The sequence below is a fragment of the Myotis myotis genome, unplaced genomic scaffold (genome assembly GCF_014108235.1).
Source record: "Myotis myotis isolate mMyoMyo1 unplaced genomic scaffold, mMyoMyo1.p scaffold_m19_p_48, whole genome shotgun sequence".
NCBI classification, from domain to species: Eukaryota; Metazoa; Chordata; class Mammalia; order Chiroptera; family Vespertilionidae; genus Myotis; species Myotis myotis.
In genome coordinates, this window is record NW_023416355.1 from 434,475 (window position 1) to 460,536 (window position 26,062).

A 26,062-nucleotide genomic window follows, 5' to 3' on the forward strand; every position below is an offset into this window, starting at 1 on the left:
GCTTCAGCAGAAATCTAGAATTAACATACTTTTGTTCTGGCTGCCTTGTGCCTGCTGGTCCCCCAGACCTCGTCCTCTACCCCATCCTCTACCCTGGGCTCCCCGGCTCCCAGGCGGCCTTGCCGCCCTGAGGCAGCACTTGGCCTGGGGCTTCTTTGAGAATCAGAGGATGTGAGGTGGGGGAGGGAGGGAGGGAGGGGAGTTTCTCTGAGAAGCTTTTTGAGTGCAGTGGGGGTTTCTGTAGTTCCTGTGATTTTTCTGGGAGCAGGACTCTAAACACCTTTCCCTCCCGCAGTTTCCCTGAGGCGTTTCTAAGGATTAAAAAGAGAAACTGACACCCACGCTGGTTCGGCTCAGTGGGTAGAGCATTGGCCCTTGGACTGAAGGGTCCTGGGTTCAGTTCTAGGCAAGGGCGGCGGCACGTACCTTGGTTGGGAGGCCACCAGTCGCTGTGACACCAGTGTCTCTCGCTGTCTTCGCCCCCCTCTCCCACTCTCCAAAAGTCAGTGGGAAAATATTCCCGGGTGAGGATTAACAGCCACAAAGAGAGAGAAACAGATGAGATTCCTCCCCTCCCCTGCACGGGAGAACTAACTAGTAACCTAATAGAAAGGACTGAAGAAAGCCATCTGGGTGAGAGATGCGGGCAGGGAGGGCTGCCGTGCTCCTTACGCGGAAGCTCGCTCCCCACCCCCAAGGGCAGGGCTCATCCAACACAGCCTTTCTCCTCTTTTGCAGACGGTTTTACATGAACCGGAGACCAGGCCAGAAGCACGTCTGAATTCAGGTAAGTTTGATATAATTAATTCACGTAAGTTTTTAAAGTACAACATTGAAAGTTCTTCAGGTTTGTTTGTTTTTTTTAAATAACCTGGTTTTGCCCATCTCTCTTTTTGAGCCCAAAGTTGGTTTTCAGGCAAGTTGATCCTGAGGAGGGTATTTCTTCAAAGGCTTCGTCCAATGCTCATCGCGAGGGCGGGGGGGGGGGGGGGGGCGCAGAGATGGAAGCTCACGTTCTAGATAAAGAGGGAGATTTCACCAGCTTCTCTCGTTCTGATTTGAAAAGTTCAAGAAGCTTTGTTTAAAAGGTTGTAAACTGAGGGAAGTGAGGCCCCTCCTCCCTCCTGCGGAAGGTCAGCTGGGCCCCACAGAGGTGAGGCCGTTTGTGGGCTGAGAGGCGTGTCCCCTTTATGTCCAGCTGGGGTTTCCTTCCCTCGGCCTCAGCCCTTCAGGGGAGGCGCTGTGCCCGGTTGATAGTTGGTGTGAGATGTGGTGCGCTCTCTGACAGCAGACCACACAGGCAGCTCTGAGTTCTCTTTAAAATTTGCATCAGGAACTTGAGAAACAGGGAAATCTCGTGAGAACCTCGGATATCGAGGGCGGACCATGTACACACACCGGTGCGTCCAGCCAGGGCCCGTGAGACTGACGGTGAGCCTGGATCCTCTTAGTCCTCGTCACTGTCCAGTTACCAGGAAGAGCGAGTACCATTTCCTTTCCATTTCATTTTAATTGTTCTGATCTCTGCTGCTTCTGATCTGAAGCCGACAGTGGTCCTGTGTCATCAACACTTAATGCCAGTTTTTATCGCTTTTGACACATGGACATTAAGCCTCCGAGGTCAGCCTTCCATTTGTTCAGACAAACTTGGGGATTCCTGGGATGGCATCCTCAAAAGCTGGCTACAGTGGCTGGGCGATGACATCACAGAAGTCTCACCACGCGACACAGCCTGCTTGGGGTACCTGTGCCCCACACTTTTAAAACCAGTGGATTTGTGGCAGATTTAACATTTGCTTATGGTGTAGCCGAGCAGCGACAGGAATTACTGGTTCTTCCATGCACCGCGCTGCTCACCTGTAGGTAAACACAGCACCCTGTCACCCCCGGCTCCCGCACTCGCCGCCTGCCAGCTCTTGTCCAGCCTCCTTCCCCGCAGCCCTGGCGCTTCTGGCAGCACCTCCCACCGTGAGGGCTGGTCCCGCGGTGGCACCAAGCACAGAGCAGCTCCTCCTCCTCGTCCTCAGAGCCGACCACACACTGCATGCCGGGATCTGAGTTGAGATCTGAGGTCTCATCGCACTTTAAATGATTGTGATGGAAAGTTGAAATCGATACAAAGTTAACAAGTCACACAAGTCACGTCAGGTGCTCCCTCACCAAACACAGCAGTTAGCAGCAGCACCAGTCTTGTGTCCCTTTTAATCTATTATTTTTATTGATTTGAGAGAGAGGAAGGGAAATAGAGGCATTGATTTGTTGTGCCACTGACTGGTGCATCCGCGGGTTGATCTTGTATGAGTCGGGACCAGGGATCGAGCCCACAACCTTGGCGCATCGGGAGGCGCTCCAAGCAGCGGAACCCCGGGCAGGCTGCCAGTCTTGTTCCGCATGTGCCCTTGCCCGTTTCCCTCCTCTTGGTTGTTTTCAAGCGAATTTCAGACCCATCGTTTTATTAAACGTGGATCAGAACCTTTGGAGGCCAGGAGAGGCTGTGGGTCAGTCATGTGGGACGGAGGGTCCACACTGCACGCCATCCCACTCTCTCCGGCAGGCGCACCGGACAGACGGCATCTCCCTGTCCGCTGCCCGTCGCTCACAGTAGTGCTAGAACCAGGCAACAGCGGGGGCTGGGCTGCCTGTGCCCTTTGGGATGTGCACTCTTTGCATTTTGGAGATGAACTTGGATTTGGAAATGAAAGAAAAACAGAAAAGTTCATGAAATTAGATGAAATTCCTCCTGCAAACTCCTGTATCAAAATGTAGCTTTGTCTTGGAGGTGAGGTGTGTGGGGCAAGTCCGCGAACCCCTGCCCGTGTGGCCCTGTGACCGCTGTGGACTTGGTGTCGCAGCGAGGCCAGGGCGCCAGGGTCCCAGCGGCCCTCCTGTTAACCCCGCGTGTGCGCTGCCCTGTGGAGAGGGCACGCCATCGTCTGGTCCCGCAGGCTGACGCACACTTGCCCGTTGTCTCATTTAATTTCCCCTCAGCCGGGGGCACAGAGCGCCTTTCCCATTGCCCGTGAACGCCGAGTGAAACCCCGGGTGTGGTGACGGTCGCTATCCCTGTGTGTGGAAGCACCAGGACTGGGCATTGATTTCTGATATGTTAACAGACGTGCAGCTAGAGCAGCTGTGGGCAAACTATGGCCCGCGGGCCGAATCCGGCCCGTTTGAAATGAATAAAACTAAAAAAAAAAAGACCGTACCCTTTTATGTAATGATGTTTACTTTGAATTTATATCAGTTCACACAAACACTCCATCCATGCTTTTGTTCCGGCTTCCGGTCCAGTTTAAGAACCCATTGTGGCCCTCGAGTCAAAAAGTTTGCCCACCCCTGAGCTAGAGTGTCCCTGGCAGCGAGTGACCATTCCTGTGGGCCTGGGAGGCCACTGACACGTCCTTCTGATTCCTGAGGTCCTGATGAGAAGGGACTGGTGGTGGCACCAAGGGATGGGGAGCCACGTGGAGCACATGGTGGCTTTTTATGTTAATCCTCACTCGAGGGTAGTTTTCTTCGGGATTTTGAGAGAGAGTGGAAGGAAAGGAGGGAGGGGGAGAGAAACATGGATGTGAGAGAAACACAATGATTGGGTGCCTCCTGGACATGCCCCCACCGGGGTGGGGGATTGAACCTCCAACCCAGGTTGTGCTCTTGACCAGGAATCGAACCTGAGACCTTTTGGTGAGCAGGCCGATACTGTAACCACTGAGCCACACCCGCCACATTATTCCACATGGGAATCTACTTATATAAAAACCATGGGTGGTGTTCATCACGTACAGACCCTCTAGATGTGTTCACATTCCTGATCCAGACTTCCCCAAGAGTGGGACCCCCCCCCAGGTTGCATCCTCTGTCCTGTCTCCAGCATCAGCGTGGCAGCCAGACACAAGGCCCACAGCAGCCTCCACCAACCGAGCGGAAGGAAGTCAGTCTACAGGGGTTTTCTTGGCAACAGCTGCGCCCTCCCCCAAGCTGTTTCTCGGAGCTGTTTCCTGTAAGGGCGGAGTTTGAGGCAGGAACCCGCCCTGGGAGCATGGAGGCAGATCTTTCTAAAGTGTGCCCCAGCACTGGGTGAACCTGAGTGCGGCGGCTGAAAGGCTTAGAAAAGACAGACAAGAGAATGAAAGCTGGGTCTCGGTGGGACACTGCTTCTCTGAGAGACAGCGACCAGGCCCACAGCCGTGCCTTTATTTTATAGCAGATGCTACCAGGCAAAGTAAGGGCCTGACCAAGATGTTTACAACATTCTCCTGGGTTTCAATCCTACTCAGCTACATGCACCTGAACTCTATCAAGCCCACATCACTCAGGCACGTGGGGCCACGTGTTCGGACCATAGGTTCAAGCTTACAGCTACAGCTGTTGGCTATAATTGTGCTGGGAGGGCCGTGCCCTCCAAGCTGGGACTTGCACGTGGCAATGAGAGGACTGTCCCGTCTCATCAGTCCAAGGCTTGAATCTGTCCAAAACACTGTCGTGGCTCCCCACAATAAAGTTTTAATTCCGTTTCTTTGTTACTAATGTTGTGGCCCCACCCCATAACAAAGAAACAAAGGAAAATTTCCCCATCGAATTTCTGAATTGTATTACTCCTTCGGGAGCGGTGTCATAAATTAAAATTGAAAATGGGTGCAATCATGCTATTGAGAAATCTCAATAGTAAATGGGGTCTTTGTAATGGTACCAGATTTATTATCAAAAGATTACGACCTAACATTATCGAAGCTGAAGTATTAACAGAATCTGCAGAGGGAGAGGCTGTTCTGATTCCAAGAATTAATTTGTCCCCATCTGACACTGGCCTCCCATTTAAATTGATTCGACGACGGTTTCCCGTGATGCCAGCATTTGTGATGACTATTAATAAATCACAAGGACAAACTCTAGACAGAGTAGGCATGTTCCTACCTGAACCCGTTTTTGCACATGATCAGTTATATGTTGCTTTCTCTTGAGTTTGAAGAGCATGTGATGTTACAGTTAAAGTTCTAAGTACTTCAGCACAAGGGAAATTAGTCAAGCACTCTGAAAGTGTTTTCACTCTTAATGTGGTGTACAGGGAGATATTAGAATAAGTTTAATCACTTTATTAGTCATTGCATCACTGTTGTTCTTATATCATGTTTTCGTTGTTTTCATATCATGTTTTGTCGTTTTTATATCATGCCTCTGTTGTTTTTATATCCTTTTGTTACTGTTTATTTATTAATAAATTTATATATTATTTTCATATACATTTTACTAATTTCCTTTCATCTCTCACATTTCTATTATAGAGAAAGGGCAAATAGCAATGTTAAAATATCTCTGCTAATTAATTCCCTTTTTTAAAAAAATATATTTTATTGATTTTTTTACAGAGAGGAAGAGAGAGGGATAGAGAGTTAGAAACATCGATGAGAGCCCCGGCTGGTTTGGCTCAGTGGATAGAGCGTCGGCCTGCGGACTCAAAGGTCCCAGGTTCGTTTTGGTCAAGGGCGTGTGCCTGGGTTGTGGGCACGTCCCCAGTAGGGGGTGTGCAGGAGGCAGCTGAATCGATGTTTCTCTCTCATCGATGTTTCTAACTCGCTATCCCTCACCCTCTCCCTTCCTCTCTGTAAAAAAAATCAATAAAATATATTTAAAAAAAAAAAAAAGAAACATCGATGAGAGAGAAACATCGATCAGCTGCCTCCTGCACACTCCCCACTGGGGATGTGCCAGCCACCCAGGTACATGCCCTTGACCGGAATCAAACCCGGGACCCTTGAGTCCGCAGGCCGACGCTCTATCCACTGAGCCAAACCGGTCAGGGCAATTAATTCCCTTTTAATGTGCACGAATTTCGTGCACCGGGCTACTAGTATTTGAATAAAAAATGCTAATACTGACTCATAAAGATGTAACATAGGGGCAGACTTCCACCTGCTTGCTTTCAGTCACTTAAATTTCTTCCACAACAGAAGGTCTGAATCAAGGCCAGTGGCAGGTGTGGGTGGCGAGGGGCAGAGGGGCCTCTGGCGGGCCGGTCTGAGTGGATTAGCGGTCCGCGCGCTGAGTCAGCTGGGCCGGGCTTAACGGTGACTGTGACCCAGGAGGGGAGAAGGCCAGGCCGCGGGACCAGAGGCTTTGGGGGACTCGGGAGAGTGAAGAGAAAAGCAAACCAGCAAACGTAAGTAAGACTTGTGAGCGCCCCTCAGGGCTTTTGTATAAGCTGCACAGCCAGCATTGGGAACCGAGAGGGAACTGCAGCCACTAACTCCAGTGCAGGTGGTCGTGGTCTTTTACCTCTTTTCAAATGGCTGTGGTTCCTATGTCTCCAGGTGGCCAGTGGCAGGCGTTGCCCCGGCTCGGTGCCTGCAGGGCTGGCTCGGTGCCTGCAGGAGCTCACCTGGTGAAGGCAGCTGAACCGGCCCTTCACTGAGAGGAGGAGACCACGTGCGTCTTCTGGGTTCCTGGGCCCGATGAGCGGGTAACTTTTTTGAAGAGAAATAGACGTGGAAGAGAGAACGTGAAGACACAGGCTGCCCCTGTTCCTGGGTCTTTCTCCACAAACTATCACCAGTAACATGTCCTTGTGTCTGTGGAAAAAGGCTGCTCACGTTAGCATAGGTGTGTCCTGTTGGTGGACAGAGAGAGGCCCACCCTCCACACACTGTCCTGTGCTTGGCTCTTTCATGCCGGTGTCTTCACAGAGGAGTGGGGACGGTGAGTGGCGGTGGGAACGGAAAAGGCTCTGTGGGATGCGGTGTGGGCAGCAGCGACTGCCCGGTGCCTGTGATGGGCTGGTGTCCACCTCTCCACGCTCACCCTCTGGGGCCAGTTCAGTGTCCGTTAGCTCGGGGCCAGGGCTGTCAGTGCCCCCGGGCAGCCGTGCCAGGGCGCTTCATTTGTGAAAGTCCATCTGCAGAAAACTTCCTTTCCAGATTCGGTTTTAGGAAATAACAGCTTTGACATGGAGAAGAGAGAGTGTAATTTAAAATGTTTTAATGTCTATAACTGAGACTCAGATGTGAGGGCTGATTATAATGGGCTGTAGTCCAAAGGCAGTAGCAGTCGTCGATGCTGTTCATGGTGAGAGGCAGGTCTGCTTGTCCTCCTTGCTTGTGGCCGAAGATTCAAGTCAGCAAGTGTCAGCAGCATTGCTCCTGAGGTTTGCCGAGGCGACGGAGCTCCACGGAGCTTCTCAATATAGAGACACTTGGGCTGTCATTTCTCTACCTGCACAGCACGCAGCGGTGGTTATCATGCACATCGTCTTCTGTGACATGTACAAAAGCACATCTAATTAAAGGAGGCGTTTAAATGTAAGGTCTCAGGAGTTCCCCGCCCATTAGAAGTTGGGTCCTTATAAAAAAAAAAAGGAGTTGGGTCTTGCCTGGCCGGCGTGGCTCGTGGCTCAGTGGTTGGACGTCGACCTAGGAACCAGGAGGTCATGGTTTGATTTCCTGCAGCTGCCCGGGTTGCAGGCTTGGTCTCCAGTGTGGGGCGTGCAGGAGGCAGCCGATCCATGATTCTCTCTCATCATTGATGTTTCTATCGCTCTCTCCCGCTCCCTTCCTCTCTGAAATCAGTAAAAACTTTTCTTTTCCTTTCTTTTTTTTTTTAGAAGTTGGGTCTTTACTTGAAGACCTCGGCCTCTCAGATAATACTTCCTTCTACCTGGATCCTGAGGAGCTTGTTGTGTTTAGTCCTCAGTTTAAAAGTTACCTTCGTGCTGTAGTGTCTGAGTTGGGGTCAGAAGTCGTTGGTGGACTGAAGCCAGCCCTTTAGTCTGAGTGCCTCATGGCACCATTGGCAGTTACCCCTCCAGGCTGACCTCGGAAGGACTGAGGAAGGGCTTCTTACCGACTGAGCATGGCTGTTGGACGGGAGGGAGGACGTGAGGGGCAGTCGGGTTGAAAGAGCCGGCTCTGCAGAGCTGTCTGCACAGACGGATGGACGGATGGACGGATGGACGGACGGACGGACGTGGCCTGTCCCCGCATGGGAGTGCTGGGAGGCGCCCGGGCTGGCGGGGAGCACAGGCGTCCCTGAGGACATCACAGCCTTTCGTGTTAAAGCTCTTTCCTATTCTCTCGGCACCGTTATTATCTCAGACGTTAACGTTCACCAATTACTGTCCTTGGACAAAGGGGAGAGGGAGCGCGTCAGTGTCAGCGGGCACGTGCCTGCAGCGTGGCCTCCGGGACAGGCGCTCTGCCTCGGCCAGGCCTCCTGGACGCCCTTCAGTGTCGCCTGTGCAGCAGCTCTTTGGATCAGAAGTATTTTCAGACCCTGTGGCTTGTGTCGCCCTCCCCGGGAGCTGCCACGGCCACCCTTGGCAGTGCCCACTCGCCACCCGCCTGCCCGGCCTCTGCTGTGGGCTGTGGGCGCCGCGCCTGCTTGGCCTGAGCTGTGGCCTGTGGGGTTGGTCCTCTGTCTGCTGGGATCTCAGGGCCATGTTGGTGGGAGAGCAGGTTCCTGAACCAGAGGCTGTGGCACCACACCCCACCGTCCTTCAGCGTGGCCTGCGGGCACCACACCCACAGTCCTTCAGCGTGGCCGTGTGGGCGTGCCAACATCAGGCAGTCGGGGTCAAGGTCATGGATGCGGCTCCCAGTGACGGGTGGTCAGGCGCCACTGCCTCACCTCCTGCCCTGGTTTCACAGAGAGCCTTCCTGACGTCTGTCTCAGCTTCTTGGGTCCGTCTGAGACCCAGGTCCTTCTGGCAGAGGCTGCGTGTGGAACAGCTTCTTTGCTAACCCTCCACCGTCTGTTGAGTCGTCACTTGTTAGACATCGTCACTGTACAAAGCCAGTGACTGATAGAAGCCGTCCTTACTAACCAGCCCCTGGTGGGCATTTTACAAGTTCTGATGAATGTTAGTTTCTGATTTATAATTGCTCTCAACATTTCAATTTCCTGTTCTCGCCTGCTTCATTACTTAGTCATTGTTCATTAACTTTTCTTTAAATAGAATTTTTTTAATCCTCACCTGAAGATAATGTTTTCATTGATTTTGAGAGAGAGAGAGACATCAATGTGAGAGAGACACAAAGGTCAGCTGCCTCACGCACGTGCCCTGACTGGGATGGATCCCGAAACCTTTGGGTGTCCCAGATGAGCTCCAGCCAACTAAGCCAGCTGGCCCCGGCTGTTGGTGAACTTCCTGTGCTTGTGTTTCTGTTTCAGATCCGATTCCTTGAGGTGGCATCGCAGAGCACTACGGTCAGAAGATGAGCGAGCTCGACCAGTTACGGCAGGAGGCCGAGCAGCTGAAAAACCAAATCAGAGTACGTAGCCGCACACATGTCCAGTTCGCTTATCACCAGTCTAGTGCGTGTCTGGCCAGATGTGACCTGGTGTCAGAGGGATGAGTTATAGGGTGACCCCAGGGTTCAGGACTGAGGTTGAGTCTTAATTGGCACAGGATGCACTAATGACACCCATAATTTGGCCTCATCCATTATTTTGGGGTTTCGTTTCCTAGTGCATCATTATTTCATATGTAAAAATGTCTCCATAGGATTTTAAACATCTTTCTGCACATATTTTTCTTAACCTTGGAGTTAGCTTTGTGCCATTCTTTCATTTTTTTCTTCCAATGTTCTTTTGGTCACTGTAGAGCAGTGGCTCTCAGCCTTGGCTGCACCTTAGAATCACCTGGGAATCTTCATAAAATCCTGATTTCTGGGCCTCATCACTGCTGTGTAGAGTGTGATGTTGGCCTCCCTCCCTTGTGACTGTTAAGTTGAGGGCAGGAAACTTCTTTAAAAATAAGCGTATTAACAACAATAAAAGGTACGTCAGGTGCGCCTGGCTTGTTTTCAGTTTTGAAAAGAAGTGTTCCCTCGGGAAGGTCATTGGAGTAGACTTTTTCTGTTGGAGCAGATGCCTCTCCCTGGAGGCCAAGCCGCGTGTGCAGCCCAGGCTCCTGGAGCGCGCAGGTCGCCCCGTTCGCAGGCCGCACGGCAGCCCAGGCGAGGTAACGGCGTGGCTCGGGGTCGCGCTGCTCCCCTCCGGTTCTGTGAGGCAGCGCTTCTAAAGAATGCTTTCTAGAGAAACATTTACTGCAAGTCAGTGTTCCTGTTCTCAGACCGGTGATGGGAAGAGTGAGAGGAAGGAGGTGGACTCGACAGAAAACACTGGTCCTCAGCGTCCACAGCTAGATGCTTGTCCACTGATGAGGGGGCATCTCAGACGCTTCGGGGTCACCTGTAGGCTCCAGCCACCGCCAGAGCGTCACTTCTCCACAGGTGTCGGAGCAGTTTCCTGAGGCCACGGGAACGGGCGCCTAACCGTGTCCTTCCAAATGGCCCCTCGTGCTCAGAAAGCCTGGCGGTGATGGAGACAGGCGCCACATGATTTCAGCCGTCTCCGTGACCTCGCGAGCAGGCAGTGGGGTCCCTGAGATCTGCAGCCGAGGGGAACGGGCGTCCTGTGCAGGAAGGAGGTCAGGCCTCCGTCCAGAGCCTGCTGCAGCTCCGCAGGAGCAAGGGCGCCCCTCTCCGCTCCGGGCGGACGCGTGGGACGGCCTGTCCGCCTCCAGAAGAACCCAGGGTCTGTTTTTCCAGCACCTGGGAATGGCTCACAAGTAGTGGGCTCAGACCTGTTCAGATGCAGCAAGTTTGTGCTGCGTGGGGGGAAGACATAGTCTTTGGAAGAACAAAGGCTGGAAGTCAGCGCTCCTCTCTTCCCGTGGGTCAGACTCCGTGGCATTGGTGGGGCGCAGGCGTCCTCCTCGGGCAGGGCTGTTGTGTGGGCCACGCGTGGAATTTACATGTATAAAGAGGAACCGGTAGCATTCATTTTTAAGAAACTATCTCAACCAACATACCTAAAACACACACTCACTCCATTATTCTACACCCTCTCTCTGCACGAAGTCTTGAGTGCTCAGTGTGTCTTGCACTGATGGGCACACCTCTGTGTGCACGTGCCATGGCTCCTGGGGCTCCGGCTCCCAGCTGTCCCCGTGGCTCCGGCTCCCAAGCTGGTGCTGTGCACGTCTCTGGGCTCAGCACAGGGACAACAAAGGTGAGGGCACCTCTTACCCCGCGGGTGGGAGGGGAAAAGCACACCTTCCCCCTGATCGCCCCAGAAACGCAGCTTTTCAAAGGACGCAGGGCAGAGGAGCAGGAAATGGCAGCTGAGGGCGAGGGCTGCGTGCTTCCTTAGGTTTGTTTTCAGGTGGGAGGCCCCAGAGGACCGTCTCGTCCTTTTCTGATTGTTCCTGTGAGGAAGCGTGCAGTCTCAAAGGGATGCACGTCTTACCGTCCCCGGCTCAGTGATGACGTGTGAGGTGCGGACTTCCTAGGAGTGGCTGTGCCCGCTGTGCAGGCAGCAGCCCTCGCTGTGGCACAGGCCCGTGGTGCTGGCACAGGCCAAGAAGAGAGGACTGACTGGTCAACAGCTTGGACATTCTCCTCTGATTTAAGGGCCAGAATAGGTGCATGTCACCTTCAGCGACATTTCTCATCACGAACCGAGCGAGGCCTTTGCGCTAGGAGCACACCCTGCATGTCTTCACCAGCCCAAGTCAGGAGCGGCACGAGGGTCTCTGACTGTCAGCAGCTGCAGCGACCGCCCCTGACATGTTGTCATAATTTTCTTGGAAATTATTCCTACACTCAAGCTTGGACCCTTTTTAAAGCTGTCGTCTCATTTTCCTTCTTAATGTGTGGTTTTTTGTTTGTAAAATTTATACACTAATTTGAGATTTCAAGATTTTATTTTCTAGTAACTTTGACCACTTAGGGACAATGAAGCATTTTAATGAGCTCAGTGTGTCCCTGTGTAGTGCTTCCTGCTTCACAGGTCATTTCCTAGATAGGAACACAGGTACCAGCACAGCCGGAAGCCGCACCAGGCCCTTGGCGGTTCCCGTAGCCTCAGCACTGGTGACCGTTCCCAGTGGGCACAGCCCAGAGAGCAGGGCTCGGGCTGGACATGCAGTGCTTTCAGACAGTCCTCTGGGCCCACAGCTCCTGGGCGGTTTGTTAAAAGGCAGAGATAGGAGTGTGTGCGGGGCCGTGAGGTGCTGCAGGGACTTGGCAGGAGGACGGGTGGCTCTGGTTCTGGGGTTGTCCAGTGCCACCAGCCTCCCCTTGGTCCTCCCAGGGTCGCCTGCATCACTGGGGTCACAGGTGTGCTGACCAGATGTGAGGATCTGGGCCTGGAAGGCACTGGGTTCCTGTGCCCCATGTTGAGTGTGGTCTGGGCACAGACTGGTTTGCCCGACAGTCCCACCTGGCCCTGCGCTGAGGCTCTGAACTGCGGTGCGAGGGCCTGGGAGTGGATGAGCCTGGACCTGGACTAATTTCCTCCTTGCTGTTCTCCCTAGGATGCCAGGAAAGCTTGTGCAGATGCAACTCTCTCTCAGGTAAGAACCAGGTCACGCGGTCGCCTCCCTCCAGGACCTCAGGGCCGAGCTCTGCTCTGAGTCCTGTGCATCGAGGGTGGGACCCAGTGCTGGGAGCGTTTCACTCACAGGTGTTCGTGCTCAGCTAGGAAGTGGTGTTTTAGGATGAAAAATAAATCCCTTTTAAGCCTTAAATAGGTACTTACCACTGCAGAGTCGGAGCTGTGAATGCTCACCTGAAAGGTCCCGTAGGCGGGTCCTCAGAGTTTAACCTCAACTGTGACACAGCAGCTCCTCTCCAGACACAGGAGCTGAACGCTGGTGCGAGACCAGTGCCCGTCCAGGCTCTCGCAGCGCATCTCCCGGCGCGGGAGGCGCAGACAGTGCGGCAAGCGCACAGCAGAGCAGGACCCAGCGCAGGGAGGGGCGCAGCGTGGATGCCCGTGCAGCCGGAGGAGCCCAGGACCGGGTGCGGGGGGGCTGACAGGCCAGGCCGCTGCAGGGCTCCACCGACGGAACATTCTGAATAGGCCGGTCCATGGGGACTGAAGATTAGTGGTTGCCAGGGGCCGAGGGGGCCCACGAGTGAGTGCTTAGTGGACGTGGGAAGTGGGAATGTTCTGGAACGAGGGAGAGGCGGTATCACACACGTTGTCAGCGTGCTAAGGACCACTGGGTGGTACACTTAAAGTGGTGAATTTCACCTCATTAGAAAAATTAGTATTTTTGCCCAAAGAATAAAATATTTGGAAGAAAAGTCATATTTCTCCTGAGAGTGATTAATATTTTATAGTGTTTTAATGCTTTAGGGGATGCACTTTAATTGGGGTTAAACAATAAGTTAAGGAGAAATTGTACTACATCGAATTACCTGAATCTGAATTCTGTACAGTCTTTAGGCCCATTAATGTGATACACTTGTTCCGTTTGCCCACCCAAGTCATTAGCGTCAGGGCTTTCCTGTCGGAGGGAACCGCAGGTTTGCACGTGCAGTTCTTGCAGTTCTGTCCACAGCAGCAGAATCCCGAGTGGGTGGTCGCTCTGGTCTGGGTCAGTGCACAGCCTGAGCGCTGGGCCGTGGGAGCTTGGGAGGTGGAAGGACCGGGCCTGAGTGCACAGTTGGTGAGACGAGGAGAGAGAAGAGGGAGGTGTCTGTGTGGTCAGCCCTGTGCATGGTGCCCGCTGTGGGGTTTGAGGTGGAGAATTGTGGGCCTCATCCTCATGAAAGGAAAGTAGTGCCCTGCAAATAGGAGGAATCCCAGTGGAGCTGCTGGGGTGAAGGGGTGTTGGGGGGCCAGTGGGGGTGGCGGAGAGGAGACCTCACAGAATGGTAACCTGCAGGACGTTTGCTTTCAGATCACAAACAACATCGACCCCGTGGGAAGGATCCAGATGCGCACCAGGAGAACGCTGCGGGGGCACTTGGCCAAAATCTACGCCATGCACTGGGGCACAGACTCCAGGTGAGGGCATGAGCAGGGTCGGCCCTGAGGGACCGGGACTGGTCTGGTGGGCATTGGCCGTGATTTGTAAAGAAAAAGCGAGGGAGTTGCATCAGGTGTCTGAGCAGCCAGGGGTAGGTTCCCAGGTGCACACTCCCAGGTCACACGTCCACCTGCCCAGGCCCTTTTCTGCCCCGCCCTAGTCAGTCCCTGTCAGCTGTGACCTTCCCTTCCCCTCCTCTTCGTTTCTGCCAGATCCAGGCCCAGTGCCTGTGTGACCTTGGGGAAGTCGCCTAACCTCTCTGTGCCGTGGCTCATCTTTCCAGCCCGTTCCTCATGGTTTCTCGGCTGGCACGCTCAGGGTCAGCGCCCGGCACAGGGTAGAGTGTGCTGAGCCTTAGAACCGTGGGTGCCAAGTGCTGTGTCCGGATTTGCTGCTGGTTTCTCCCTGAGCCCACATCCCACAGCAAGGATGCAGTCCCAGCTGCTGCCCCCCATTTGCCCCACCAGCCAGGAAGCTCCCATCGGCACTCATTGTTTCTCCTTTATTTATTTATTTTTTTAAATATATTTTATTGATTTTTTACAGAGAGGAAGGGAGAGGGATAGAGAGCTAGAAACATCGATGAGAGAGAATCATCCATCAGCTGCCTCCTGCACATCTCCTACTGGGGATGTGCCCGCAACGCAGGTACATGCCCTTGACCGGAATCGAACCTGGGACCCTTCAGTCCGCAGGCCGACGCTCTATCCACTGAGCCAAACCGGTTTCGGCCATTGTTTCTCCTTTAAATTCTGCCCTTAACTCAGACCCCTTGGCCCCTGGCGGCTACTCTTCTCCATCGCCTCCCGGTCCTCCCCTCCCCTCCCCGTTCCCTCCATCGCCTGCACCTGCAGCCTCGCCGACTGGTCTGTTGAGCCTCTTCTCTTAGAGCAGTGGCTCTCAACCTTGGCTGCACATTAGAATCACCTGGGAATCTTTTTAAAATCCTGATTTCTGGGCCTCAATCCAGAAATCAGGATTTTAAAAAAGATTCCCAGCCCTGACCGCTTTGGCTCAGTGGACAGAGCATCGACCTGCGGACTGAAAGGTCCCAGGTTCGATTCCGATCAAGGGCATGTACCTTGGTTGCGGGCACATCCCCAGTAAGAGGTGTGTAGGAGGCAGCTGATCGATGTTTCTCTCTCATCGATGTTTCTAACTCTAGCCCTCTCCCTTCCTCTCTGTAAAAATCAATAAAAATATATTTTTAAAAAGATTCTCGGCTGATTCTATTGTGCAGCCAAGGTTGAGAACCACTGTCTTAGAGGCTGCCTTTCCCAGCCACACAACGACAGGACATGCTGGTGACTTGGTGACTGACACATGCTTTCAGGTGCCCAACAGAAATCTTCAGATGCCTGTCTTTGAGTGGCTTTTTTTTGTAATGTTTGTTAGGAATTTTCAGTTTGGTTTTCTCTTTGTTCGTGAAATTGTCTGCTTTAGAGTATAAATGGCTTCAGAACAAAATCTTCTATCTTTACTTTGTCCTGTGCAGTATCCCATACAGTTTCAAATGCAAATGAATGGTAATTTAGGCCATTTCAGTGATACTCCTAATCAGAAAGAATGAAAAAGGAAAATGCCCTCACTAGTCAGCCCACCTTAGAAGTGTATTAAAGTAGCCGGTGACCAAAAAAACCCAAAACAAAACAAAAAAGCAGCTGGTGACCAAACAGTACATGATCTCTGGGCTCCCTCATCTGTGGGAGCCTCTGTCCTGTCCTGCCCAGACGGGCATTTGTAGCCAGGCCACTCGCCCCCGAGCCGCCTCAGGCCCCTCCACAGTGTCTCCTGCAGCCGGCCCCCACCTGGGCCGTCCCGTCCGGAGGCTCTCAGGGGGCATCACTGTGCCTGAGGGGGGCTGGGAGCTACACAGGCTGCAGGCAGCTATTCCTTCCTGGAGGGAAGGGTGCTGTGGCCAGAGCAGTGGGCAGGAGGCAGGGGCTCGGGTGAAGCAGGGATTCAGGTAGGGCCAGATCATCGAGGCTCCGATCACCACGTGTGAGGCCTTACGCCCAGCCTGGGGGTTCCGACTGGAGTTGTGCTGTGAAAGCTGGGGGTCGGGTCTGCGGAAGAGCAGCAGGGCTGGGACGAAGCACATCGAGCTCAGGGTTGTGGTCGCCCCTGAAGAAGGGGGACCCAAAGGGGTCGGGGTGTTAGATTGCTCCTGTTCTCTTTCTGGCAGGGCCTGGCTGCTCTTTATTTTATTTTTTAATATATTTTTATTGATATCAGAGAGGAAGGGAGGGAGAGAGAGAAACATCAGGGATGAGAGAGATTCATTGACCGGCTGCCTCCTGCACGCCCCCCACTGGGAATGGAGCCCGCAACCCGGGCCTGTGCCCTGACCAAGAATCGAACCCTGACCTGGTTCATAGGTAGATGCTCAACCTCTGAGCCACGCCGGCTGGGCTGTAGCTGCTTTTTAAACTGGACAGTTACAGCTCTTAATACCTTACGTATGTGGGGCCCTAGTTTATATTCATAAACCAAAGAACAAAAGGTGATGCTAGAAGGACCTCTGCTGTGCAGAGCATTTCAGAGAAAATCCAAAATAGTTTTTTTTTAATTTGGATGTACGTTTGCTTACATCACCTCCGTGTTTTCTGCCTTTACAGACAGGTTATTGTGCAGGATGTGTTCCTGACTCAGCTGCAGTTTAGGAACACGAGTCAGTCTGTCATGCTTGTGGTGCTGGAGGCTCACAGCGTCGGTGGGCATCACATCGACATTAGCACCGTGCTTGTCGACATTAGTAAAATACGTTTATGCTTAAGTTCTACTTTATAACATTTCAGAGTCTCTCTCCGTCACCTGGATGTTACACTTTTCTCCGCTTTCTAAAAGCTGCTGAGGTCTTGTTAGAACTGAGCGTGAAGCCCACCAACCCGGCAGGCCCAGGAGCCTCCGTCCTCTGAGTGTGAAGGGCTGAGGCCTGGGCTGTGGCCCCTTCGCCTCGGTCAGAGGCGGGCCTTCCTTCCGGGCTCCTCCTTCCTCTGCGTTGGCGTGGGTGATGCCTCCCGGTGACTGGTGGCTGCTCAGTGCCAGGCTGCCCCGGGAGGCGAGTGGTCACCCCGGTCTGCAGCGGTTCCCCCCGGGATTACGGGGTGTCTCCTCTCACCTTCTGGAGGATCAGCGGGCATTAGCGTTCCTCCGATCGGGCGAGTCAGCAGATACTAAGCTCTCTGAGCAGAGACTTTCCTGAAGGTGACCCTCCAGGAGGGTGAGGGCTCTACGCTGGCCCCTCAAGGCCTGTCCACGGCTGAGCCTGCAGGGCAGGCAGCCGGGCGCAGAGCGGCCACTGTTAACCCAGAAGTCTCTTTGTGCCCGAGGTGTGCGTGGCCCCGAGATGCAGGGATTTGATTGAAGAAAGTGCTTCTGGAAGACGAGGGCACTTGGCTCCGTTCTGAGATGAGTTTGCAGCACGGAGCTGAGACTGGCTTTGTCCCTTGGTGACTTCTTGTACCTGTTGCCTCAGAACGTGTGTTTCCGTGAAAAGTGTCCAGATTTTCAGAGTGACCGGATTTTCAGATTTCCAGGTTATGATTGGTTCAGGAAGCCAAACATGCTCGTGACTGAAACGGTTAAAGCCTGTGTGTTTGGATACAGCCTTTAAAATTGAAACCCTTTCTATCATGACTTATCACACTGGCCGTCTGGGTAGGGCTGTGTGTGGAGCCGTCACCGTCCCGGGAAAAGGGCGGCTCCTGAGCTGCCTTCTGAGTAGCTGTGGGCCCTGCTTCCTCTCCATTAGCCCCCTCGCCCCTTCGCCCCTTCGTCACGCTGCCCCTGGTGCTGTCCTGTCCTGTCCTCGTTCTGCAAAGGCAGACGGAGCACCCGCAACACACAGGCCCCAGCCGATCGCTCGTGCCCAGAGCAAGGCAAGAGGAAAAGGCTCATGGCGGTTGGTAGTTGCTGCCGGGGACCAGGCTCAGGGCCGCGGGAGTCTGTCTTCACTGTGCAAGGCGGGGGGTGTGAGGCCTCCCCAGTGCCCCCTGGCCTGGACCCCAGGGTCAGCTCCGTCTGGGAGCGGCTCAGGAATCTGGGTCTCTCAAAGCTGGTTCCCTGTGTCGAGGCCTTGCGTGCACAAGAACAGACAGGAAGTTGCACACTCCATGTTTCCTACCACCTGTGTTCTTGAAGTCTCTATGAACAGACACCAGACAGAAGCAGTGCTGAGTGGCCACTGTCTCAGCTGACCCAGCACGTGGCGGGGGGTCTAGGCCCCCGAGAAGCCAGGCGCTTGTCCCAGCTGCTGTCTGTGGGAACGTGCTCGTCACGCTTTCAGCGTTGGTCTGATAATTGGGACTTTTCCTTCAGGTTGTGAGTAAGTGTGGCTTGTCTCCAGCACAGGCCGCTCTGACGCACACGAGAGCCATCACAGCCGCGTGTGGCTGTGGCTGTGGCCCTGACGTGCTTGTGTGTGTCTTCCCGCAGGCTTCTCGTCAGTGCCTCGCAGGACGGCAAGCTCATCATCTGGGACAGCTACACCACCAACAAGGTAGGGACTGCACGCCCTCCCCAGGCCGCCGGATTCACTTAGCTAAGCTACAGCACACGGCGGGGAGCGCCACGGGAGTTTGGGGCTGGTATGGAGTTCCTGGTCCGCTAGGAGCCGAGCCTGTGGCTGGCACACGGTGCTCGTCCCCGCTGCCCAGCTCAGCTCTGCTCCCAGCAGGCGGGAGGGCGGCTCCTAATGCGCCCGGGAGGCAGGATTCCAGTTTTAGCTCAGTGTGGGAAATCTCATGTTTTATTTAAAAATGCAGAAGTCTAGCTTTTCATTTAGTTATTTGTTTGTTTTTGTTTTTTTTAAATATATTGTATTGATTTTTTACGGAGAGGAAGGGAGAGGGATAGAGAGTTAGAAACATAGATGAGAGAGAAACATCGACCAGCTGCCTCCTGCACACTCCCCACTGCGGATGTGCCCGCAACCAAAGTACATGCCCTTGACCGGAATCGAACCTGGGACCCTTCAGTCCGCAGGCTGACGCTCTACCCACTGAGCCAAACCGGCCAGGGCTAGTTATTCGTTTTTATGAGACATCACCTGAGGGGCATTGTATCGAAGTATAAATTAAATTCGTCTAAAGAGTGATCCAAGGGGGTGTCACCTGGAGTGAAGTAGTGCTGTCACTGGTCCCACTCAGCTGTGTTTCAGGGGGCGCCGGCTGCGTGAGCACACAGCCTGGCGCAGCTCGTGGGCCGGTTCCAGCACTTCAGGAAAAACCCTTGTTTTATACATGAATTGATAGCCATTTTGACTGGCCAGTGGCTTTTTTTTTAAGATTTAAGTGAATGAGACTTAAGTGAATGATTGCTAGCCAGTAAGCCTTAAAATACAATAGTAAAGGAACATTCTTTCCTTTCGACGCGTGATTTCAATTAGGAGGCTATCTTGTTACTGAGGATCTATCTCAGGGGTGGGCAAACTTTTTGACTCCAGGGCCACAATGGGTTCTTACACTGGACCGGAGGCCGGAACAAAAGCATGGATGGAGTGTTTGTGTGAACTAATATAAATTCAAAGTAAACATCATTACATAAAAGGGTACAGTCTTTTTTTTTTTTTAGTTTTATTCATTTCAAACGCGGCCCGCGGGCCGTAGTTTGCCCATGGCTATCTAGTCATCAGTTGGGACTTTATTAAAGCTATAGATTGAGTTCTGTAGCACAGGGTTTCTAATTAAGTTACTGCTGTATCTGACTGGCCACACCTGCAAATTATTTTCAAAGTAATTTCAGTAGCTACTGTGTTTGAACGTGAGCATGTTTGCGTCTGTTCTGTCGTGTAGGTCCACGCCATCCCTCTGCGGTCCTCGTGGGTCATGACCTGTGCGTACGCGCCTTCTGGGAACTACGTGGCCTGCGGAGGCCTGGATAACATTTGCTCCATTTACAATCTGAAAACTCGCGAAGGGAATGTGCGTGTGAGTCGTGAACTGGCCGGACACACAGGTACGCGCTCTCTCCAGTGACCTCACAGCGGGTCAGCCTTCTCACCTCAGCTCAGTAACTACCTCGTGAGGGTGGCCGCAGTAATGGCAGGAATGCTCTGAAATGAGAGCAGGAGGCCTCGCTAGGCCTTTACCGGGAAGAAGTCCCTGTGGCCTCTGCTTTCAGGGTTCTCTGGTGCTTGCTGAGGCCACTGCCTCTCAGTCTGCATCTCCTGCTGCACCGTCTTCCGTCCTGAGCACCTTCCACCAGGGTTTGCAGTGTGAACGTACCTGTGTGTGCAGTGTGCACATGCATGTGTGCGTGCACTGATCCGTGGGCATCAGCGGGCCCCTCGCGGCCCCACACCAGCGCCCTCGGTGCGGAGGCCACAGGCTGGGAGGCGTTGGAGCCGAGCAGCTCTCTGTCCGTCTGCCTGTGACTGGCTGCGACAGAGGGGACTGTCCCCGGAGAAGGGCTCGTCCGAGGGGTTTACTTTGGCGGCGGCTTCTCAGTCCTGAAACGACTTCCCATGAAGCTCCCCTGCCTCGGGCGCAACACGGGAGAAGGTGGTAACTCACGGAGCAGCTCGTTCTGCTCTGACTTCAGCCAGGCGGCCGTTACATTCCTTCCAGCCGGTCGCCAGCCTGTCCTGCGTCCTTCGAACGCACGATGGTAGAGAACACAGTGTCCTCTCGGTAAAGGGCACCGAGGCGCACTGCGAGGCCACAGCCCGCGGCGTCAGAGCAGCCGGCACTGCCCAGGCCCGAGGGCGTGAGAACCTGGGCGAGGGGCGTGCCTGCTTCCCGTTGGCTCGGCGGTTCCTGCTCATCCCCCGGAGCTCTGTCCGCAGAGCCTCTGACTCTTCCTGCGGACCTGGCCTCTTGCCACGCTGTGGCGCTCCTCCTGGCTTCACTGAGACGCCCAGCCTTCCTGCTGGCGGCTCACAGGAGGCTCCCCACCCATTGCCTTCCCACTTGACCGTGCTTGTCAGCAGCGCCCCCTGTCGTTCTCACGGGCTCAGCCTTTCCCGTGCTGTGGAGTCGTTTCCCGTGACATTAGTGTGGTGCCGGGGATGCGGCTCCATCACGTACCTGCCTCCTGGCCTGCCCTTCTCTGCGGTGGCTGCATTTTTATCTGTTGGGGTTTTGGTTGCCTCTTTCCGTTACTTTTAGTGGTTTGTCTAGGGATTCAAAGCACATTTATCATTTTTCATGGTCTCCTAGGGGTTACTATTGTTCCAATTCATGTGAAATGCAAAACCCTGGCAGCCGTACAGGCCCATTTCCTGCTCTTTGTGACGTTTCTATCGGGGTCACACCTGCATGTGTAATAGGCCCACGACACACCCTCACAATAAAAATGTATTTTGAAATCTATATAGAGGTTTTAATTGATTTAAGAAAGGGAGAGTGCCGAAACCGGTTTGGCTCAGTGGATAGAGCGTCGGCCTGCGGACTGAAAGGTCCCAGGTTCGATTCCGGTCGAGGGCATGTACCTGGGTTGCGGGCATATCCCCAGTGGGAGATGTGCAGGAGGCAGCTGATCGATGTTTCTCTCTCATCGATGTTTCTGACTCTCTATCTCTCTCTCCCTTCCTCTCTGTAAAAAATCAATAAAATATATTAAAAAAAAAAAAAAAGATTTACATTTAAAAAAAAAAAAAAAGAAAGAAAGGGAGAGAGATGGAGACATCAATGATGGGAGGGAAACATCATCGATCAGCTGCCTCCTGCCCGCCCCCCACCGAGGATCGAGCCCATACCCCAGGCATGTGCCCTGACTGGGAATCGAACCGTGACTTCTTGGTTCATAAGTCGACACTCAACCACTGAGCCACGCAGGCTGGGCTAAAACCTATTTTTTAAAATGTGGGGTGTCTCAGCAGGTGTCACGTGTCCCAACCTCTGTTCCGCGGCTCAGCTTGCAGCTCAGGCCACACAACCATTTCCACCCCGACTTGTCTGCTACAGCTGGATTGTAGCAAACAGACCCGCTCCCTGCTCTGCCCTGACACCTATGCGCCTCCCCCATGCTCTGTCCATCCTCTCTCCCCACAATAAGAGGGCTCCAGGGGGGCAAGAAGTGACCTTCTGTTCATGGATGTGTCCCGGGGTGGGGGGCAGGGGGGCACTCCAGGCACGGGGGTCTCCTGTGCACTGAGTGGATGAGCGAGCGAGTGAGGAGCAGGCGGGATCCATCCTCACTCCTGTCACGAGAAGAGGGGAGGAGAGCACGTGCCCCATGTGTGGCAGCTCCAGTGCCCTGTGGGCGCAGTGCCACAGCCTCCTTGGTCCTGGGGTCCTGGCCGCCCTAGCCCTGCCCGGGCCCGGCCCAGCAGTGCTGCACACGGGCGGAGGGGCCCATAGGCAGGGTGTTCCCCGTTCTGCCCACGGATTTCTGTTTACAAGACCCTAGAGCAGTGATGGCGAACCTATGACACACGTGTCAGAGGTGACACGCGAACTCATTTTTTTGGTTGATTTTTCTTTGTTAAATGGCATTTAAATATATAAAGTAAATATCAAAAATATAAATCTTTGGTTTACTATGGTTGCAAATATCAAAAAATTTCTATATGTGACACGGAACCAGAGTTAAGTTAGGGTTTTTCAAAATGCTGACACGCCGAGCTCAAAAGGTTCGCCATCACTGCCCTAGAGAGTGGCGCTGGCAGATTTGGGTCACTGTCTGGGTCTGTTTCCAGGTTACCTGTCCTGCTGCCGCTTCCTGGATGACAATCAGATCGTGACCAGCTCTGGAGACACCACCTGGTGAGTGCCTGACCCCGCCTGCCCTCACAGGGCTCGGCCACCCCGGCTCTGGGGAGGAGGACAGAAGGTCCTTTCTTGTTTTGTTTTGTTAATACTCACTCGAGGATACTTTTTTCATTGGTTTGTAGAGGGAGTGGAATGGAGGGAGGGAGGGAGGGGGCCAAGAAGGAGAGGTGGGGGGACATCGATGTGTCTCACATTAATTGGTTGCCTCCTGCAAGTGCCTGATGGGGGCTGGGGAATGATCCTCCAACTCAGGTATGTGCCCCTGGCTGGGAATTGAATCCATGACCCTTCTGTGTGTGGGCCGATGCTCTAACTGCTGATCCACACTGGCCTATGGAAATAGGTTCTTGCCATGAATGGGGGTGTCCGTCCTGTGAAATGGCCATGAGACTTCAGGGCAAGAGGCAGTGCGAGGGGACTGAGTTCACTGTGCCTTGCGGATTGTGAAGCTTCGTTATAGACGTCGCGCCTCCGTGTGTGTGGGAAGCCCTGCTCTCCTTCCCCACCAGCAGCCCTGGGAGCAGTGGGCAATGGGCCCCTCCCCACACTGCAGCGCCCAGCGCCCAGTGGCGTGCACTGTTTCTGAATGTTCCGGAGTTCTCGTCTTTCTACAGACAGAAGCCCCTTAAATAAACCCTGGAGTGTGTTCACTCGTGGCTCCAAACCACGTCATGTACACGCTCAGGTGATTTTACAAGAGGCCTGTGAGACCCCATCTGATTTGTCTTGAGTCAAAGCGCACGGGTTTCCTGTGTCCTGGGGTTGGAAGGACACTGGTCACTGGCCGTCGGCGAACGTGGGGTCCGTGTGTGTCTCCTGCTGCAGTGCTCTGTGGGACATCGAGACGGGCCAGCAGACAACCACCTTCACTGGACACACCGGGGACGTCATGAGCCTTTCTCTCGCTCCCGACACCAGACTGTTTGTGTCCGGTGCGTGTGACGCTTCAGCCAAACTCTGGGACGTGAGAGAAGGGATGTGCCGGCAGACGTTCACCGGCCACGAGTCCGACATCAACGCCATCTGTGTGAGTGGCTGCCCCGCGGCAGGGCCTTGGCCAGCGCCGCATTAGATTGGTTACTGCACACACAGAGTTCCCGTTCAGTTTTCAATGTTTTCAGGGTTAGACGTTCTCTATTTTCTCTGCAAATACAACCTAATTTACTAAGAGCTCCCTGTAGAACATCTGAAAGCGGTGCGGTCTGTCCTCCGGGGCCAGCTCGTTCTGTGCTCGGCTGGCCCCCAGCCCTGGGCTTAAGGGGGCGGGGGGAGCACAAGGTGCAGCAGCTCCCCCAGCGTGCAGCCTCTGCGGGGCGGGGCTTCCCTTCTCCACTTCGCGTACCTGAGGGGCCTGGCCTTCCCGCCCTCCTCCATGGAGCTCGCCTGACTGCTGGGGGCTGCAGAGAAGCACGGCCTCGGTGGTACCCACCCTGGGGTCCTGTGGCTCCTGTGGCTCCTGTGGCCCCATGTGCTCCCTGGGTCCCTGTGATGTGGGCCCCAGGTGCTGTCAGCGCGCAGCCCTTGCTGACGTTTGTATTGTGCCAGCCGTCGTCCTGCTCTTGGGCAGTGGTATTTCCAATGTTTATTTTTTGTGCCTTTGCACACTCTTGATTTGCTTTCTCTTTTCAGTTCTTTCCAAATGGCAATGCATTTGCCACTGGCTCGGATGACGCCACCTGCAGGCTGTTTGACCTCCGTGCGGATCAGGAGCTCATGACTTACTCCCATGACAACATCATCTGCGGGATCACCTCCGTCTCCTTCTCCAAGAGCGGGCGCCTCCTCCTCGCAGGGTACGACGACTTCAACTGCAACGTCTGGGACGCACTCAAAGCCGACCGGGCAGGTAGGTGACGGCTGGGGCCTGTCTGTGTGTCCTGGACACTCGGGCTATCTTTTAGGATGGACATGACTCCTCAGATAAGCCAGGTGTTCAGGTTCCTGTCCGTCAGGCAGGCTGTCTGTGCTGGGCTGCCTGCCAGGCCGCCGGCAGCCAGGAGCTGACTATACAGGCCTGGCACCCCTGCACACACCAGACGCTTTTCCCACCCACGTGTTTGGTGCCCAGGTATCCCCAGTGGGCAGGAAAGGGGGTGCCCGTGAAGAGTCTGAAGTTCGCACGTCAGAGGCTGGTGCGTGGTTGCCAGGTGGATCCACACACACAGGTGTGCGGACGATGGGAGCTCCCTGACTGCACGTGGCCTCGGGCAGCGGATGGCATTTAGAGTTGCTGGCTGTTGGTCCCTGGCGGGGGAGGGCGGAAGAGGGCACGGGAGCCCTGGTACGGTGGGGCCTTACCTTGGCTTCCGCTTCTGGAGAGCCTCCTTCCTGCCCCAGTCGAACCCTCAAGCTCCCTGCACAGTGGCTGCTGCTGGGACACCGGCCTCGAGTGACTGCTCTCGCTTGCTCCCAGGTGTCCTGGCTGGGCATGACAACCGCGTCAGCTGCCTGGGGGTGACTGACGACGGGATGGCTGTGGCCACAGGGTCCTGGGACAGCTTCCTCAAGATCTGGAACTAACACCGGCAGGTAACACTTGGGAGATGGTGGTTCGTGGTTTCTGGGTTCATGGTGGTGGAGGTTGACGGTGCGGTGAGGTGAGCCTTGACCTCAAGCTGAGTGCGGTGCCCTCGGCCTCACACCCAGACGGCACCGTCAGCCACCTGACGATGGGCCTGAGCTGAGAGGCCCTGCCTGTCTCTCTTTACTTTTTTTTTAATATCTTTTTTGTTGTTAGTGTTAATCCTCAGCTGAGGATACTTTTCCATTAATTTTTTTTCTTTTTTTTTTTTTTTTTAGAGAGTGGAAGGGAGGTGGAGAGAGAGAGAGAGAGAGAGAGAGAGAGAGAGAGAGAGAGAGAAGGAAGCATTGATGTGAGAGAGACACATCGATTGCTTTCCTCCCACATGGGGCCCCAACCAGGACTGGGGATTGAGCCTGCAACCGGGGTATGTGCCCCTGACCAGAATCGAACCCAGGACTCTTCAGTCCACAGGCTGACACTCTATATCTACTGAGCCAAACTGGCCGGGGCTCTTTTTACATTTTTAAAAATGTATTTATTATGGTGACAGTAGTTACTAAAATTGTGTAGGTGTCAGGTGCACAACTCGATGACGCATCACCTGATACTGCATTGTGTTCACCACCCAAGGCCAAGTCTCCTTCCATCACCCTATCCCCTCTCCACCCTCTCCCTCCCCACCCCCTTTCCCTCTGGTGATCACCACACTCTTGTCTGTGTCTGTGAGGTTATTTTCCTTCACTTAATCCCTTCACCTTTCTCACCAGCCCCCCAGCCTGCTCCCCTCTGACGGCTGTCAGTCTGTTCTCTGTCTCCATGAATCTGTTTCTGTTTTTCCTTTTTCCATTTTGTTTGTTTACTTTTCAATAAGTTTAAATCCTCGATGGGCACAGCATCGCACAGATTCTGTGTCTAGCGGCCTCAGCGGAAAGGCTGCTGGGCACTCGGCAAGAACTGCCCACTGTTTGCAGAGCAGTTACCTTTCCCCAGGCGGCTGGTTGTGCTCGGTTT

At 54.0% G+C, this 26,062-nt stretch overlaps 1 protein-coding gene across 3 annotated transcripts in view; it reads left to right on the top strand.

Moving 5' to 3' along the window:
* The window catches only part of GNB1 (G protein subunit beta 1), a 62,973-nt gene that overhangs the window by 34,708 nt on the left and 2,203 nt on the right, over positions 1-26,062 (top strand). For 2 of the 3 annotated variants that reach the window (XM_036307597.1, XM_036307598.1), the window contains exons 2-11: positions 739-787; positions 9,160-9,260; positions 12,311-12,349; positions 13,685-13,791; positions 18,251-18,314; positions 19,609-19,771; positions 22,455-22,521; positions 23,353-23,554; positions 24,157-24,373; positions 24,941-25,056. In XM_036307597.1, the coding sequence (XP_036163490.1) occupies positions 9,204-9,260; positions 12,311-12,349; positions 13,685-13,791; positions 18,251-18,314; positions 19,609-19,771; positions 22,455-22,521; positions 23,353-23,554; positions 24,157-24,373; positions 24,941-25,047 (1,023 nt within the window). In that variant the 5' untranslated portion in view covers positions 739-787; positions 9,160-9,203 and the 3' untranslated portion in view covers positions 25,048-25,056. Of the gene's footprint in view, positions 1-719; positions 788-9,159; positions 9,261-12,310; positions 12,350-13,684; positions 13,792-18,250; positions 18,315-19,608; positions 19,772-22,454; positions 22,522-23,352; positions 23,555-24,156; positions 24,374-24,940; positions 25,057-26,062 lie in introns of those variants that run through there. The other variant, XM_036307599.1, reaches the window with a different exon arrangement.